Source organism: Vulpes lagopus, chromosome 13 (assembly GCF_018345385.1).
Source record: "Vulpes lagopus strain Blue_001 chromosome 13, ASM1834538v1, whole genome shotgun sequence".
NCBI lineage: Eukaryota > Metazoa > Chordata > Mammalia > Carnivora > Canidae > Vulpes > Vulpes lagopus.
The window spans coordinates 23,645,438-23,662,917 of record NC_054836.1 but is presented as its reverse complement, the minus strand read 5'-3'; the positions used below and the strand labels follow the sequence as shown (position 1 = coordinate 23,662,917).

The 17,480-nt window shown below is 44.7% G+C and overlaps 1 protein-coding gene across 3 annotated transcripts in view; it reads right to left on the bottom strand.

The window, feature by feature from the left end:
- The window catches only part of NXPH1 (neurexophilin 1), a 287,509-nt gene extending 281,793 nt beyond the window's left edge, over positions 1-5,716 (bottom strand). For 2 of the 3 annotated variants that reach the window (XM_041727364.1, XM_041727366.1), the window contains exons 1-2: positions 4,705-5,716; positions 3,695-3,858 (exon numbers count right to left, since the gene is read on the bottom strand). In XM_041727364.1, coding sequence (XP_041583298.1) covers positions 3,695-3,748 — 54 coding nt within the window. In that variant the 5' untranslated portion in view covers positions 3,749-3,858; positions 4,705-5,716. Of the gene's footprint in view, positions 1-3,694; positions 4,156-4,704 lie in introns of those variants that run through there. The other variant, XM_041727365.1, reaches the window with a different exon arrangement.
- Between the last annotated feature and the right edge of the window lie 11,764 nt (positions 5,717-17,480).

The following is a 17,480-nucleotide window of genomic DNA, read 5'->3' as shown; positions in this document are numbered from 1 at the left end:
TTCTGAACTCTGAAAATTGCCACAGGTGAGCCCCCAACAAGACACCTCTGCTTTCTGCTGGCAGGTGTTCTCCCTGTGTACCCTGGCCTATTCTTCCGTTTGATCCACCAAAAAGAACCCAATTCAGAACTCCCTTTCTTCAGAACCAGAAACAATATATTCCTAGTTTATCCAATGTGTGCTTCAATTCAGTGAAAATCCCATTGTCCTGTTACCCAATTCTATCATACTGAGAACATCCTGGAATCTGTCCAGAACTGACAGGAGAATAAAGATTGCAGGACCTTTTTTTTAATATTTTTAAACAAGTATTGTTATGCCATAGGTTCCTCTCCTACTAAATTGAGACTTTAAAATCTACAATAAGTACACAAAATTCAATAGACAAAAAATTTCCTTGCCTTTATTTTTTAAAAAATGGTTTCCTACTTCCCTGCATTTATGGCTGAAGTTATCCCTGTGGTGATTTTTGAGTATGCTAGCTAATATGCTTCAGAAGGTTACTTTGTAGACACATTTCTAATTAACTTTCCATTGCAGTACTAAATAAGCTTCCAGTTTGAAATAGGACAGACACATCTCTCAATAAACACACAAAAAAAAGACACTCAAATCCTTAAGCTAAAACAGAAATTCAAAGAACCTTGGGCCAAGAAACATTTTGAAAACATTCACTCAAATGCAGGCAGGAGAGTGTGGCTTAAGAACAGAGCCCTGACCTGTTAGGTAGAGAATTGTTTTTCTTTTTCTTTTTTTTTTTTTAAATCGCCAATTTGGGAATATTTAAGGCATTTCTCTATAAGCAGAAGCAGGAATATTTTTGTACAAGAGATACCTAAACAAATCTTGTCCCCTGGACATAATGTGGCAATCACTCCTTAGAAAACATAACTGGAATTCCGGGGGGCTTAAAAAGAAAGGTGTACTGTGCTATCAGCTAGGAGGCAATGCATAAATAGAGCACCCTCTCACTTAACTTGTTGTGTGAGCTCTTAAAGATATAAAACTACTCATTAAACTCCTTCTTGGTTTATGGCCTCTCAAGAAGAAAAAATAAGATAAAATACTGGTTTTTGCCACTCCTGCCTTCTTGGAGTGTAACTTGAAGCAGTTCAGTTCCTGACAAACTGCAGGCATCTATTGCAGTTTCTTGCAAAGATCTGGGATGTCCTAAGATACAGGTGCAAAAAAATGATAAATTCAGTTACTGTATGTGATGTTTAATAAAAGAGATGGAGAAAGAAGCTTTGACCATTACTTGGTCTGTCTCATTGTCCTAGAGTTTTAATCAAGGCTCTCTACTTCCTTACCTGCCTAGAACCACACCTGTCCTTCCTGCCCAATTCACCTCTTTATTTCCATAGTAAAAACCAGCTCCCTGCTCTTCCAGGAAAATATCTTGGAATTCTGTGGGCAAATAACTATGGGATTACAATCCCTGGAAATACCACCTTGGGTCACAGCCACCAGCCTTTTGTTTTTGTGGTACCGTGTGGTTTCTAATCCCCGACACACAAAACAACTTTAGATCGGAGAGAAAAGAATGGACTTCTAAATCGCCTTCTCTATTTTATTGTTCACATTTCGTATTGTTTTGAGTGAAATTGGAAAAATTGTCTCCTTTCTCCGTATTGCCAAAAGGCATTCAGGTAATGAAGTCTGTAACTAAACGGTAATTGAATCAGCATAATTTGCACACTGAATGGTTTTCAAATGCTCCCAGTTTACAATTAAAGGAGAATTAATGCGCTTGTTGTTGAGAACGCAGCGCATTAGAATAAATCCAGCACTGTTGTTGTAATGAGTGGAAAACGGTTTAACTGCCAACAAACACATTTAAAATTTAACACAACGTATTGATTTCACTTCTGCTTTTGATAGATTATTTTCCAGACTATCGAAACACTTGCTCCAAGCAATAAACTGCACCACAGCCACGAGCCTTTGCCGTGTGTAAGCAACAGTCCAAGGACGTAAGAACAGTCCTGAGGTTCAGGTCAGGTGTAAAGGTATGCAGAGCAAAGGGGCAGGAGGGTTTCCATGGTCAAGGGGATCGTTAATGTCCCTCCTCTGTAGCTTTCATTTTGCGGTCCTCCCCTTCTTTCAATAAACAATTGCTGTATTTCCTCTGGCCAAACTTTCTGCCCTCGGTCTTTAGGCTCTCAATGTCAGTGGGTTGACTGGACACAGGTGCGGGCAAGAATGATTGAAGATGGGAAATGGGAAGGACAATTTTTGCATTCTGTCTGCGTTCCAGCCAGCCGGGAAAGGCACAGACTTCGGTGACTGAGTCAGAAAGGCTATTCTTTTGTATTGGCTGCCCTGGCTTTCACCTGTTTACCCCAAGGTGTCCTGTAGGCGAGGACACTGACGTGCAGCGCCCTCTGGCGTCCGCGGCTGCGACAGTCAAGCGATAAAGATGCAAAGACAGGCAACACTGAGGGTTCTTGGACTGTGAAGCTGAAACCCGTGAGATGCACACACCCTCACATACATATTCACACACGCGTTTACACTCATTAACATACACAGAGTTCACACAACTAGCAGCCCCGCAGTCACATGCACCAGGGCGACAGCTGGGAAATGCTCTCAATTTCGGGGTTGGCAACACTTTTGCTCCCAGGCTTGTGGGGTCTGAAGCTCTTGGGATTGAGGGACGACGGCACCGCCCCTCTCTCCCGTTTTTCCAGACCCGTCAGAGAGCTCAGGCCGCTCCAGTGCTCCTTGCCCCTGGTCAGAACACACTGAGTGTGCCCCTCAGGGCACTCTTGTGGCTCAGAAATAAGCTATGGGGAGTCAGTGCACTGAACACAACTTCGCCAGCAGGGTGCGAGTGTCCCTGGCCCTCCCTGAAGCCAGACATGGGAAAATGCTCTCCTCCTTGGCTCCACGCGGTGCCCACAGCTACCAGTTCACCTCCACCTCCAGTCCCAACAGTGCACAAAATCCAGACCCCCGAAACTCCACTCCAGAAAGACTGAGGCAGTGGGTTTGCTTAGTGTTTTCCTGATAACAAGGTCTGCCATCCCCTAGTAAGAAGCTCGGCGCTGGAACTGGGGTTCGGTTATCTGGTGGAAAGAAGAGATTGGGAGGAGAGGGTGGAGAGCCAATGCATGTTTGCCGGGGCATCCCTGACCTAACTCTCTCTCATCGCCTGTGGTGCTGTTATCTGATTTACTTGTCCTCTGAACCCTATAAGGCGAACAAAGTTACCTTGCACTTCTTTACGTGCTGTTATCAACAAACTGGGGGACTAGGTGGGTGGGTGCACTTTCAAAGTCACAGACCTAGGCAGATTCGTGCTCCGCACTCCCTACCTCCATTTCCTTTCGTTCAAACTCTGTGGATGAACTAATGAGAGTTTCCATGTCTTCAAGCCTTTCGCTTTGCCCTCTCTCCCCATTAAGCATCCCGTCCCACTATTTCCTCGCTTTCTGGGGGTCCAGGGCGCCCTAGACGCTGTTCAGAATCACACGCAGGAAGAGGGGAGACTTGAGCAAGATATGAGGGTGGGAACCCCGGAAAATCCCGCAGGGATCCAAAGACCAGCTTGCCAAAGTTGTTCCAACACGGTCGCTAGGAACGCTGCTCTCGCTGAACTGGCGGTCTCACCCTCCTCCCGTGCGCCCCCGGTTGTCTGGCCTCGCGACCAGGGTGGGATTGCGGGGGCGCGGGATCGGCAGCGACTTACCAAGTAGACGGTGGGCTGCAGGAGGAGAAGCACGTACCAGCACGCAGCCTGCATCCTCCCGCGTCTCAAACTTCCTCGGCGGTGCTTTCGCTGAGTCTTTGTTCCTTCAAAAACATAGATCCACCTGACATCCACTTTACAGAGCAAGGAGCGCTCTCAGCAGCCTAGATACAAATGAAATTAGACATCCCATGACCACGCGGGCAAGGTTAGGCTTGGCGACCAAGCAAGGAAAGGGGGTCGTGGAGGGGAGGGGTGGACCAAAAACCAGGAAGGGGGGGGGGCAGGAAAAATCGAAAAGCGAGTAAATCCAGCGCCTGAAACCAGCGAGCGCCCGGTCCGCAGGCAGGCGGGCAGGAGGGTAGGAGGATGAGGGGCTCCTTGCGCCCTGCACTCCTCGGGTGCGACTTCCCGGGCGGTGGAGACAGGAGGTGGCGGGGCACACGGAGACGCGTGCAGGCTGGTTGGGAGCCCAAGCGTCTCTGGCAGCGGGACCTGCCCTAGTGTTTGATGGCCGGGCGGCTCGGACTTAAAGGCGGCGGCTGGTTCTTCGCCAGCCCTGGCAGTGCTCACACACGTACACACCAGCAGAGAGAGAAAGAGAGAGGGAAAGCGAGCTAGAGAGAGACTGGGGGGGGGGGGGTTGCACTAGAAGAGGAAGGGGTAGGTAGAGCTGACCAGGATTAGGCGGTGGGCACACAGTCGGTGAGTGGGGGTGGGGAAAGGGAACGCAATTTGCATACAGTAAAGCCGGGCTCAGTTTACCCATGCAACCCTTCTGCACAGATGCACGCGCATACAAGCACATCCTTTGGCACTACTTTTTTTTTCGAGCCAAGGGGCACCGTCAGTCGCTAACTTCTAGAGTGCAAGGCTGCCCGGGGCTGTGAGGTCACCCGCCAGGCGCACTCTGTCCCCCACGCAGCGGCCCTCCCGCCGCCCCTGCGCGGTGTCCCACCACGGCGCCCCAAGACATCCTCTCCGGGACTGTGGAGGCGAAGTGTACGTACCGCACAGGACTGGGGGCGAAGCCGGCGAGCAGGGGTCGCTCTGGGCAGGCTCCATGGAGGAGCTACTCGGGCCTGGCGTCTCCGGCGCCCCGGACATGCCCTCCCTGGCGCTTCATCTCCATGCTCAGGCGCGGACCGGTCCCGCTGCCTCGTCCAGCCTCGGCGGAGTCGGCGTCTCAGTGCCCGGGTCGCGCTCAGGCTTGGTTCGGTGGGAGCCTAGGCTTGGAACAGTTGGATTCACGGTGCGGGAAACTTAAGAGGCAAGAGAGGGCGGGGGGAGCAGAGGAGAAAAGAGAGGAAGAGAGAAAGGGAGGGAGCACGGAAGGGAGGGAGAAGGGCGGATGCGCCGGGCGGACGGGGACCGCCGGCGCTGGCTCCGGGACGAGCGTCCGGCGCCCCTTGCTGCCCGAGGCTGCCGGAGGATGCTGGAAATGACTTAAGGGGAGGAGACTGGGCAAGTCCTCGGGACTTGAACTGGAGAGAGAAAACACTGGCCTTTCGGAAGAAAAAAGCCACGCGGCAAGCGCCCACGGTCCGAGTTCTGAGGGGGGGGCGGGTGGCGACCCGGAGGTCCTGGCGCACCCCGCGGCACCCCGCGGCACCCCGCGGAGCGCGTCTACCGCGACCCCGGGCAGCCGGGGAACCACTCCGGAGCCGGGTGGCAGGCCCCGTGCATGGTCCTGCCCGGCCACTGGGGGACGCTCTGGAGCACGCTGGGGGTCGGGGCGCCGCCGGGGTCTGCCTTCTCGGTGGGCCGGCGGCTCGCGGCGCCCTCCCTCCCGACACGGGCAGCTGTATTGGCACGTGGGTGCACGATTCCTCAAAGACTAATTAATACCCCGAATAAACAGATCCCTCGCCCAGGCTCTCGGTGGACCGGGAAGTGGCTTCCGCGGTGGCTCTGGGGGCCGCAGCGCCCAGTCCCGGGGTACGGAGAGCTGCGACCGCCAGAGGCGCGGAGGGGAGCGTAGTGGGCGGTGCGTAGGGCAGCAACGGGCGCAGCAGGGGCAGCGCCCCCACCCCCGCCCCCGCCCCCCCCCACCCCCGGCCGCCTCGCGCGCGCACGCGGGGCTCGCGGACCTGTGGCTGCGGGGCCCGAGGCGGGGCGCTGCGGACCGCGGCGGAGCGCGCGGCAGCCCAGGGACTGGCGACCTTGCGCCTTGGACTCCTAGCCGCGGGCCGGGCCGAGCGAGGGTGTGGGGTGGAGGGGGACGCGTGGGGGCTTGGAGCCTTCGCCCCCTCCCTCGTTCCGGATACCCCCTACCACCCGGCGTCTCCGGCTCGCGGCCCCTTTGCTCTGGCCCTCGCCTTTCTCCATCTCTCCCTTGCTGTGTCTCTCAGTATCTCTTTGCCTCCTTTCTTTCTTGTGCTCTGTGCCCGTCCTTCGGCTGCACCTGTCTGCCCCTCTGTGTGTTTCTTTCAGGATTTCTGACCCTCTCCATCTCTGTATTTCTCTGTCTCAACCTCATCCCGCCATTCCTCCCAAACCTTGTCCTTTTCTTCTCCCTTTCACTCTCCAGAGCACAACCGTCAAGCCAGCTTTGCCCCTATCGGATGAGATCCCAAGACCAGGCCCTTCGAGTGCTGGCCAGGCAGCCAGCGCCTCCTCGGGGTGCCCAGACTCGGCCCACAAGTCTGAGTGCGGCTGAAAGCATTTTACGTTCCACCCCCCAGGCCCCCCATCTCTGTCCACTTTGCTGGTTACCCCTCCAAGTCCTCCCCTTCACCAGAGCTTGACCTGGAATGATGCCCTCTACACAATGAAAACTCGATTAATAATCTGTAAGAATTGGGCTGAAATTTATCTCAGGAGCCCTACTTGATGGCATCAAAATACGATGGGATGGGGATTTTTAATGAATCGGGAGTGCTTTCCTCCAGTGTGGCTATTGGACACCTCAGGCTCCAGCGTTTCTGGTCAGTTGGGTGCCCAGACACAATACGTCCTGGATGACTATAGGTTGAGTTTCCCCGGAGAAACTGCTAACCCCGCAGCCCCTAACACTGACAATGAGCAGAACCACCCTTTCCAGAAGCAAAGGCAGAAAGAACCCCACTGAGACCTTCCCCTGGAATCAGACCTGCAATTTAGATTCCCACTGGAGGACATACTGCCAGGCACTTTGAGGCCTACACTTTCCCTTCCAGCTAAAAATAGCTCTTTAAAGAGCAAACTCTTCTAATCTCAAAAGTTGTACTCTGCTGCTATGACCTCTTGGAATTCATTGGGGCATATGCAGAGTAAGGCAGTGAAGCACATTTTCTAAGTGGGACTCTGAAAATGCACTTTGGAAAAAATGTACATTTATATATAGCATAGTTGCAGTGTTACCTTGCCTAACTTCATTTACCTGGTTGTTCATGTTCTTAAGTTTAAAGAAGAAAAGCAAATGTAAGGGCACCCATATCTGAACCTCAACCGTCAAAGTAGAGCAAGGGAAGCTTTGTCTGTCTCTACTCTCTAGGATTCAAGAGGGCATCCTAAAAATTGATCCCCACTAGTACGTGAGCTCCCAGGCCTCCCAGGCTGGAGTGTGGAGCTGAAATGAATATTGCCTACCTCTCCCCAGATGCCCACGTACAATGCTGTCAGGGTTGAACTTGGAATATGACCTTTGGCAAAAATGAGAAAGAATCAGGCCAGCGTTGGGATATACTAAGTTCTTTTTTCTAAACCTTACTTCAAAAACATTCTGCCTCTAGTGCCATTTAGCCTTAAAAATTACTGCTTATGAAATAGAGAGATGATGAAGAACCTTAAAATCTCTGACTGAATGGGACTGATTATTTAAGAAAAGCACCACAGGCACCTAGTAATGGGAATTGGTCTGACACTTTGTTCTGTGACAGAGGGTGCCAAAGAGCATTTTATGGTAATGACCTGAGACCTTCTGCCCAGACATTCAACTCTTACCGGATCCTATGAGAAACTTGGCCTGAGATATGAAACAGCAGTGGATTTTCATTTTTTGTATCTTTGCTAGAGTCTTCATTTCCTATAGTACTCAATTAGAAAAGGACACTAAGCCAGGTAAAACTTACCATTGTTTCTGCTAACCCTCTCCAATTTTAATGACATAACATTGGGAGGGTGGGAGGCCATGGGAGACAAGGATGGCCCATTCACCCTCCTTCTCTCCTATCAGAAAAAAAGAAGAGAAGTAAAAACAATAAGGACACGATTTTTATTTACTCTTCTGCTTAAAGTATTACCCTGCTCTAAAATGCTCTTAGAATACATCCACAATCAGCCTTACCAGGATAGAACAAAAATGTGTCCTTAAGTAGTATAGTATTTGTGCCAATTTTTTCAGATATTATTCTGAAAAGTTTATGTTGAGAATCCTTTTGGAAGTCATTCTCTAAATTTTATGTGTGACACAACTAAATACACGTATAAACTCAGTGTCAATTATAACCATGGTAAAACACAATCCTCTGCCCTCTGCTTTTCCCAAGTCCACATGATCCAATCTGAAATGAACATCTTCTTCTCCAAGAAATATATCTTTTAAAAGAATTAAAATGAGCTAACAAAACGAAACAGTGATTTTAAATAATTTTCCTGATAATTAAAACCAGAAGAAATTAAAAATTCAAATTAATCTGAAATATACTGATAATTCTGTTAACTATAACTAGTTGTTTTGGTTGATTTGGTTTGGTTCACTTGTATGACTCTTTTTCTGAATGGGAAAGAAAGGGCAGAAGTTGAAAGTTTGAATTATTTGGGGGCTGGGGAAAAGAGAGAAAGAACTTTGAGTTCTACAAAACTCTGTCCTATAATGAACCTATCTTTAAAATGCATAAATATCATTATCTTTTACCCAAAATCCAAATAAAAACAGAAAACAGTTGTTATGAAGCACCCAACTGTGGTCTTGCTTAAGCTTCAGGCCAAATTATATCACTTTGTACATAGTAACTGCATTGTACCTATTTTTTCCCTAACAGTGACAATAAAACTTATAAGGCATGCATTATCCTTCTGCCTTGACTTCAGTATAGCCTGGTATTTGCATGTTGATGACCTTGGACAAACGCCTGAAGATTCCTCTGGCCTCAGTCTCCTCCCCTATATAATGAAGGCGATATGTAAAATGCCTTTATTCTGTTTTTTTTTTTATGATTAAGTAAGTGTAAAGTTATCTCTGGCTTTTAAAACTTCACAAATGACAACTGTATACTGTATTATGATTTTCAAAAATATTAACAATTTAAAAGAATATATTTTGTTCACTTCATTGCAAAGATGTTAGGCAAGTGTGTTTGTGGGTTTGAGGCCTTTTTGTGCATTTCTTCTGTGCCCCACCCTCATAATCTTTCTTCTAGGTCAAGGGTTGACTCTGTTGTATTAATTATATAATTTTTTTTCAAATAAATTGTTTGCACATGTTTTTAATGTCATTGATTTATGAGAATGTACACTCAGAATGGCATCCTTATCAGAGTTATGAATATTTGTTTAAAAGACCCATAGCCATTTTCACTACTTTTGTAGAATTTTTAAATGTCACTCAGGACAACTAAGAAGCTCCCTGGTCCTCCCACACCCCAAGCTATTTTGCTAGAGGAAGGAAGGATCATTTGCAAAGTGATTTGGTATTTGAATGTAGTAGAACTTGGTTAATAACTATGAGGCATGTGTGCTAAATTACCTTTACAAGAATGCTTTAATAACAAGATCACTGGACTAGAGAGAAAAAATAGCCGTCAAGCTGTAGAATAAAAAAAATTAAAGAGAATCAAAAAGCTTTATGTAGAAGGCATTTTCTTTTTTAGAGGTAATTTATATGCTCAGTCTTTGTATCCATATTTCATTTATTCTGCTAGGTGAGAACAGAGGGTTCTCAAAGGTAGGGTAGTTTTAATTATACTCACAAACTTTAAAAAGAGAATGAGCACAATAAGAGAAATTGAAGAAAGTCGGCATTAAAAAGGCAGTTGAATGTAAAAGATGGGAAGATTGGGGTCATTGCCCAAAAATCATAACTAAAATTTTTAAAAATATCATGATTCAGCAAACCTTTGCATTATAATCTAATTACAAAAATTCTTCATGGTGGTCCCTCCAGGGATTATTAATTGACAGTTCCCTGAAGCAGAATCATTAAAGACAAAGAACTTGATAACCAATGTTCTGTTAACAAAGTAAAACACAGTCTATGCTTTCAGCCAGAAAGAACACTGGGGCTCTGAACCACATACAGGTAGAAGAAATTACAAGGACAAAGACTGCAAGCCCTGTAGTTGCCTCAATGCTGAAAATGAGTCTGCAAATGCATATTTTATTTCCATAATCTAAAGTCCATGGCTACTTTGAAACACACATCTTCCAGTTTTTATCCTGATTTGGCGATATGAAAACTATATGATTTATACAGGCAAGGAGCAAATGGCTGTTTCAACAAATATAATGATAAGAATGTCTTGGATTAGACATCTTTTAAATAAGAGCTTTCACAGGGATGCAGTGACACCCCGTATTTCCCCTTTTTAACATCAGATTAATGAAAACAACTACACCACTAATTTCACCGCAATTAACTTCAAGGGCGATGCCATAAGAATCATATAACCTTACGTTTTTCTGCTGCTTCTAGCTCTAATAATAAAATGCTTTTGATAAAACTCAAAGCAAAATGGTGTAATATCAAATTCTATATTAAACTAGGGGGTAGTTTCTCAAAGGTCCACAGATTTCTATAGAATAATAATGGCTATCCATTTAGGGAGTGCTAGACACATGCCAGGAACTGTGCCCTTTTAGTTGCCTTACCCCACTGTTTCCCTAGTGATTCTGGGAGCATCAATTTGCAATTTAGTCTTGAAAGGAAACTTCTCAGGGCTCCTGGATGGCTCAGGTTCTGAGCCCCAGGGTCCCAGAATAGAGCCCCACATCTCTGGGAGTCTATTTCTACCTCTGACCTTCCCCTTTCTTGTGCTCTCTCTCTCTCTCTCTCTCTCTCAAATAAATAAAATCTTTAAAAAAAAAAAAAAAAAGAAAGAAAGGAAAGGAAACTTCTCACATTAGTTAAGAAGATCTCCTTCCTCACACTCATCCTCCTACAAAGCTGACTTCAAACAAATCTAAGAGTCACTGGCCCATTGATTACCACTTTCTCCTTCTTGTAACTCTATTTCAGCTTCAGTATTACCATTCCCTCTCCAGATCTTTCGACTAATCCTCTAACCATTTCTTCTTATATTTTCCACATGCTCATCTGCATACATTAAACACTGGTGCTTCTGAGGGCTGTATCAGTAACTTTCTCTTTTCACTCTGACCAGGCAATCCTGGTCCAGAAGTGAGTCCACTTCTCACCATGGACTATTCCCATGATTGTATTTACTACTCACACACAGTGACAAACTAGTTCATAAATCCAGCTCTGATATTTTTTTTAACCCAACTATACTATTGTCTCTACATCCACTTAGATGTCCTAGAGGTGTTTAGAATTAACACATCTAAAGCTGAATACATTATTACCATTACATTACATATTACATAATCTGCTAATTCGTGTGACAGATTCTGGAGTCCTCTACTTGTAACAGGATTAAGCCTATGCCCTTTGCCAAGTGACTTCATGGTGGAATGAGTAAGTTCTCCTCCTTAATAGGCCAAATTTCTTTCTTTCTCCCTTCTTTCCTTCCTTCCTCTTTCTTTCCTTCCTCTCCTTACTTCCTAGGAAATCCTTCTTCAGGATTTCTTTCAATCCTAATCAGAGTCTTCAAGAGTTAGAGCATGTTTTCAACTTATTCCTCTAGCTAGTAGGAGAAAAGCACACACCAAGTAGAAACTGTATCCTTCAGTATGGTTTCCTAAATGAAAAACCACATGGAGCAGATCAGAACCTGACCTGTGGTCTAGAGCATAGCCACCAAAACTGACTTGCAGTCCCACAGATCCAAAAGTGAGCAATAAATGTCTATTGCTTTAACTATCAAAATATTGGGGTTATTTGTTTTGTAGCGAAAATTGACTAATTAGTGACACTACTCTCATACTGGAAAACAAAAGTATCAGATTCCCTTACGCTTTCTTTTTTTCCTATACATCAAAAATAAAATTACTAACAAAAAAATAAAAATAAAAAATAAAATTACTAACACCTCTCAACTTTTCACATGATCATATCTTATCTCCTCTGCTCCTGCTACTGACTGAGGCTCATACCATCAGCCACCTTGTCTATGGCAATGGTCTTCTAACTAACCTCTTCACCCTTTTCTGATCTACCTCCATACATATGTCCTCCTTAGTGCCCCTGGAAGACAGAGCTAAAACAAAAATGTGTCCACATCATACACTGTTTAAATCTCTTCACAGCCCTCCCACTGCTTACAGATTCAAGTCAAATTTCTTAGCCCAGCACAAGACTACTTTGAACTGACCTCTAACTACTCCTTCACCCTTATCTCCTGCCTCCTGCCCCCCACTCGACTGTGTAATTCCCATTCATCAGTTACAAGATCTTTAGAGCTTCCAACACACAACTTTATGTCTCAACTTGGAGCCTCTGAACCTTCTTCTCTGTTTGAATCCTCTGACTCCAACCTCTAGATGAACCCCTAATCTTCCTACAAATCTCTGCTCAGAGACTGCCTCCCATCTTCTTTGCTTATCTTAGAGATTTGCACACTGAAACATATTATTAAATCAACTACATCATGTTGTTTATACATTTGTCTTCTCACCTGGACTATGTCATTCAGTCTTGTACCCCCTACCTTGCCTTGGAGTAGATTAAGTTCAGTGCTCAGCCACACTTGGAAGGCACAGTGCCCAGAGAACAGCCTAGTGCACCTCTTAAAAGAAAGCATATCAGAAACGGTGGAATAACAAGTCTTCCTCTATGAAGTACATAAACAGTGCATAATTGGAAAAAGTCCTGAGGCAAACCTCAGCCCAGTGAAATTAGCAAAAGAAACAGTACCAGTATGGAAGGCTTAGGCCAGAAGGCATAAGCTCCTTCATCCCAAACACACTCAAAGAGTCTTAGAGGAGCTCCTGGCTGGCTCAGTCAGTTAAGTGTCTGCCTTTAGCTCAGGTCATGATCCCAGGGTCCTGGGATGGAGCCCCATGTCAGGTTCTCTGTTCACCGGGGAGCCTGCTTCTCCCTCTCCCTCTGCCTACTGCTGCTCCCCCTGCTTGTGCTCTCTCTCTTTCTCTGTCAAATAAACAAATAAAATCATTAAAAAAAAAAAAAAACAGAGTCTTCTCAGAATCAGAGGCTGTATGAATAATCTGATCTGAATGTGTTACTCAGTCTCTGACTCATTAACCCCCTCACTTCCAGAGCCAAGAAGTGGTACTTTTGGTACCAAAAGTCCCTGGATATCCCTAAATTCTAGTTTCATCTTGCAGAAGCAGATCCCAGATCCTAGCTCACATTTCAGTTATTCCACCCCTTAATTAGTTTCTTACTCAAAGATGTATTATAATCAGACCCTGCCTTATTTCCTCTGCTTTTGGACCAGGTGAAATAGGACAGAGGATGGAGAGAGGAGGGTTCAGGAAAGGAACATGAACACCATCATCATAACATTACCAATTCTGGACCTGGTAAATAGGATTAACCATAGAAAAACAGGATACTAGGCCTTAGGACTCTGGGTTTCTGAATGAATCTTTTTATTTTTTTTTATTTTTTTAAAAGATTTTATTTATTTATTCATGATAGTCACACAGAGAGAGAGAGAGAGGCAGAGACACAGGCAGAGGGAGAAGCAGGCTCCACGTAGGGAGCCCGACGTGGGATTCGATCCCGGGTCTCCAGGATCGTGCCCCGGGCCAAAGCGCCAAACCGCTGCGCCACCCAGAGATCCCTGAATGAATCTTTTTAACAGAAAGTAGAACTGTGAGACCTTTGGTCAAGGAAAAACACTAGCACTTTTTCCTGTCACAGTTAAACTCCTGATGTGATAAATACCAATGGCTCTTGTTTCATGAACTTTGAGGTCTCACTAAACATCCCTGAATTGTGTCTCCCTCCCTGCATTGACAGGATCCTAAAGTAACCTGTAGTCTACATTTCACTGGATTCAGTGGTCTTCTTAATTTTCATATCAATTTTCTATAGAAGTATCCTTTCTGGGTTTCTTTCCTATGTCTTTGGCAGTTCTTTCTTGTCTCTGGTGCTAGCTATTCCTACCAGCTTTCCCCAGCTTGTCAGTGTGCTGTCTTTCAAGTCCTTCTCCTTGACCTAAATTGCACTCTAATATCTTCAGCTACCAGAAGGCATCTTCATTCAAATATCCTACTATTGTCTGACATAACAATATTTAAGAATGGACTCATCATGGGGCAGTTGGGTGGCATAGTTGGTAAAGGGTCCAGATCTTGGTTTCAGCTTAACTAGTGATCTTAGGGTCATGAGATAAGAGTCCTGCATTGGGCTTTGGGCTCAGTGTAGAGTCAGCTTGGGACTCTCTTCCTCCCCCTCTGTCCCTCCCCCTGCACACACACTCTCTCTCTCTCTCTAAAATAAATAAATAAAATCTTTTAAAAATGAGCTCATTGGGTATCCCTGGGTGGTGCAGCGGTTTGGTGCCTGCCTTTGGCCCAGGGCGCGATCCTGGAGACCCGGGATCGAATCCCACGTCAGGCTCCCGGTGCATGGAGCCTGCTTCTCCCTCTGCCTGTGTCTCTGCCTCTCTCTCTCTCTCTCTGTGACTATGATAAATAAATAAAAATTAAAAAAAAAATGAGCTCATCAATACCCCCAACAACAACACCCCTAACACAGACACACGTTCCTACTCACAGTTAACCTTATTTTATTAGTGGCACCCAAATTCTCTCTGTACACTGCCTTTAAGGCTTAGAATTAGCTCTCATTGTTTTTGTATGTGTCTTGTGGACTAGTCAGGCACACCATCTTGCCAAGTCATCCTTCAAAATATCCCTTGCATCTACCTCCTTGCCACTGTATACCACGTCTTCATCATCTCATATCTGGACAGCTACCTTCTAACTGATTTCCCTGGCTACAATCTTCCTCAATTAATATCATTACTGTAAGCACCATAATGGTAGGGACTATGTCTTATTCAGCTATGTACATACCGCACATAATAGATTCTCAATAAATGTTTGCCTGATGCATGGACCAATTCTTTATGCTACCTCGAGATTATTTTTTAAATAACATATTTGCCCTATCACTCTCTTATGCATACACACATCTTTTATCTTCCAATGTCCACAGCAGGGCTATTTTTGTGTATTTTTTTTCCAGTAAACTGTTTCTTGGGGCACGAGGGTGGCTCAGTGGTTGAGCATCTGTCTTTGGCTCAGGTCATGATCCCGGGATCCTGGGATCGAGTCCCACATCAGACTCCTTGAGGGAGACTGCTTCCTCCTCTGCCTATGTCTCTGCCTCTCTCTCTGACTCTAATGAATAAATAAAATCTTAAAAAAAATAAATAAAGGAAAGCCCGGTGGCTCAGCGGTTTGGTGCTGCCTTCAGCCCAGGGCATGATCCTGGAGACCCATGATCAAGTCCCACGTCGGGCTTCCTGCATGGAGCCTGCTTCTCTCTCTGCCTGTGTCTCTGCCTCTCTCTCTGTGTGTGTCTCTTATGAATAAATAAATAAAATCTTTAAATGAATAAATAAATAAATAAATAAATAAATAAATAAATAAAATAAGAAACTATTTCTTCAACAGAGCCCCCACTCAGAAACATTACAAGCAAAACAGAAACTTAAAGTGTCTCTGGTCAAATCTGTGGTAGAATGCTATATCCATACCTACAGCCTTCTCTATGTTACCTTCTTTCCTCTGTTCCATCCCCAAGCAATACTACAGCTAGTAACTGTCTAGAGTACCCTAAGACAATAGTTTCCAAATCTGTTTGCTTAATTTTCACCTACGGGATTTATTAAAATGCACATTACCAGCCCCCCACCCACTTTCTATTACAATTTATTGGCCTAAGCTTTGATCCTGAAAAGGATGCATTTTCACAAGCATCCAAATGATCCTGATAAACACTGTCAGAAGGATATGCTTTGAGAAACCTCACTTTAGAAAGTGATAGATAGGAATGTAAAAGCCCTATTTCACAGGGTGCATGTGAACCTCATGTGGTAGCAATTAAAGTCAAAGCCTCATGAGAAGATGACAACTGAGTAAAGACTGAGAAGGTAATAGAATAAGCCATGTGGATATTTGGTGTAAAAGCTATGCAGGCAGGAATGACAAGTGGAAAAAGCTGAGACAGGCGTACACCTCATGTATTAGTAACAACAAGAGTCCCAATGTGCCTGGAAAGGAGTGAGCAGGAAGAGAGGACAAGGAAATAAGATCAGAGGTAACAGAAGGAGTAGCATCTGAAGGGCACTGGGATGGCCTGGCTTCGTAAGTCCTTATAGGACGCCCTTAATTTGAGCAAAAGAGTAACATGTCTGACTCTTATTTTAACAGGATTATTCTAGATACTATCTCAAAAGCAGTTTAAAGTGGGAACAGAGCAGAAGCAGAAAGAGTAGTTAGGAACTGTTGGAAACATCCAAGCAAGAGGCAGTAATGGTTTGGTGACATGGATTTATGGTAGAAGTGGTGAGAAATAAACCAATTCTGAATGTATTCTGAAGGGAGAGATGACGTAATTTGCTGATGGATTGAATGTGGAATATGAAAGACACTTTCCAAGGTCTTTGCCTCCAATACTCAGATTATGAGGAAGACTGAGGGAAGAAGAGAGGCAGAGGGAGAGGAGGAATGAACAGCAGAGTCTGAAATGTGCCATGTTAAGTTTGAGATGTATGCTAGGCATCCATGTAAATACATTAGTATTAGGAGTCAAGAATTTATGGGAAATGGTTGGGATGCAAATATAAAATTAGGTATTACTTAGGCATTATCAGCACATAGAAGGTATTTAAAAACATGAGACTGTCAAGGGAATCAGAGTAGATGAAGGAAAAAGGACTTAAGCATATCATTGTTGAGAGGTCAGGAGTGGGGTGGACCCAGAAAACCAGACTACCAGCTAAGAAGGAGTACTCACTGGTATTAGAGGAAGCCAGGAAGGAAGAGGAGGCAACTCAATCAAACACCTTGATAAGTCAGGTAAGACTGTAAATGGCAACTGAATTTAGAACTAAGCAAGTCTTTGGTGACCTTAACAAGAGGATATTCAGTAGATGAATATGGAGAAAGCTGAATGGAGCAAATTCAAGAAAGAAATATAAAAAACATGAGTGGTACACAGTGAGCATAGACCAGTCTTCCAGTATGTTCTTTCACCCCTTTTTAATTTCCTTCAACTTGAGTCTCTGTATCATCTAGCACCAGTGTACTCATATTGGCATTTCATCATATTTTGGCCTCGGTGATGCTTACTATGTTTCAATCTTCTTTCTAACTAATTTGGAAGACCTTAGTTGTGAGAATCAATATCTCCTTTTATATCTGCAAAACCCTCTTCAGTGAGTCATACAATTCTGCACCAATAGTATTTGAAAAAACATGATGAACTAATAATTATTTATCTAATGACATTCTCTACTTCTTTAGCTCTTCCGATTATAGTTTTAATTATAGGTCAAATTTCTACTTTTCGCTTTGAACTTTAAGGACCTTCATGAAATGGTCCTACCCAAAATGTATCTTTTAGTATTTCCTTATATAATCCTCTGCTTTAGTTAAGACAGTTTATTGACCATTTCCTGAAACGAGGACATTTATTTTTACATGTCATTTTAATTGTAATATTATCCTTGTCTGGAAATTCTTCCTCCAACCCAAGGGCTTTTCTCCT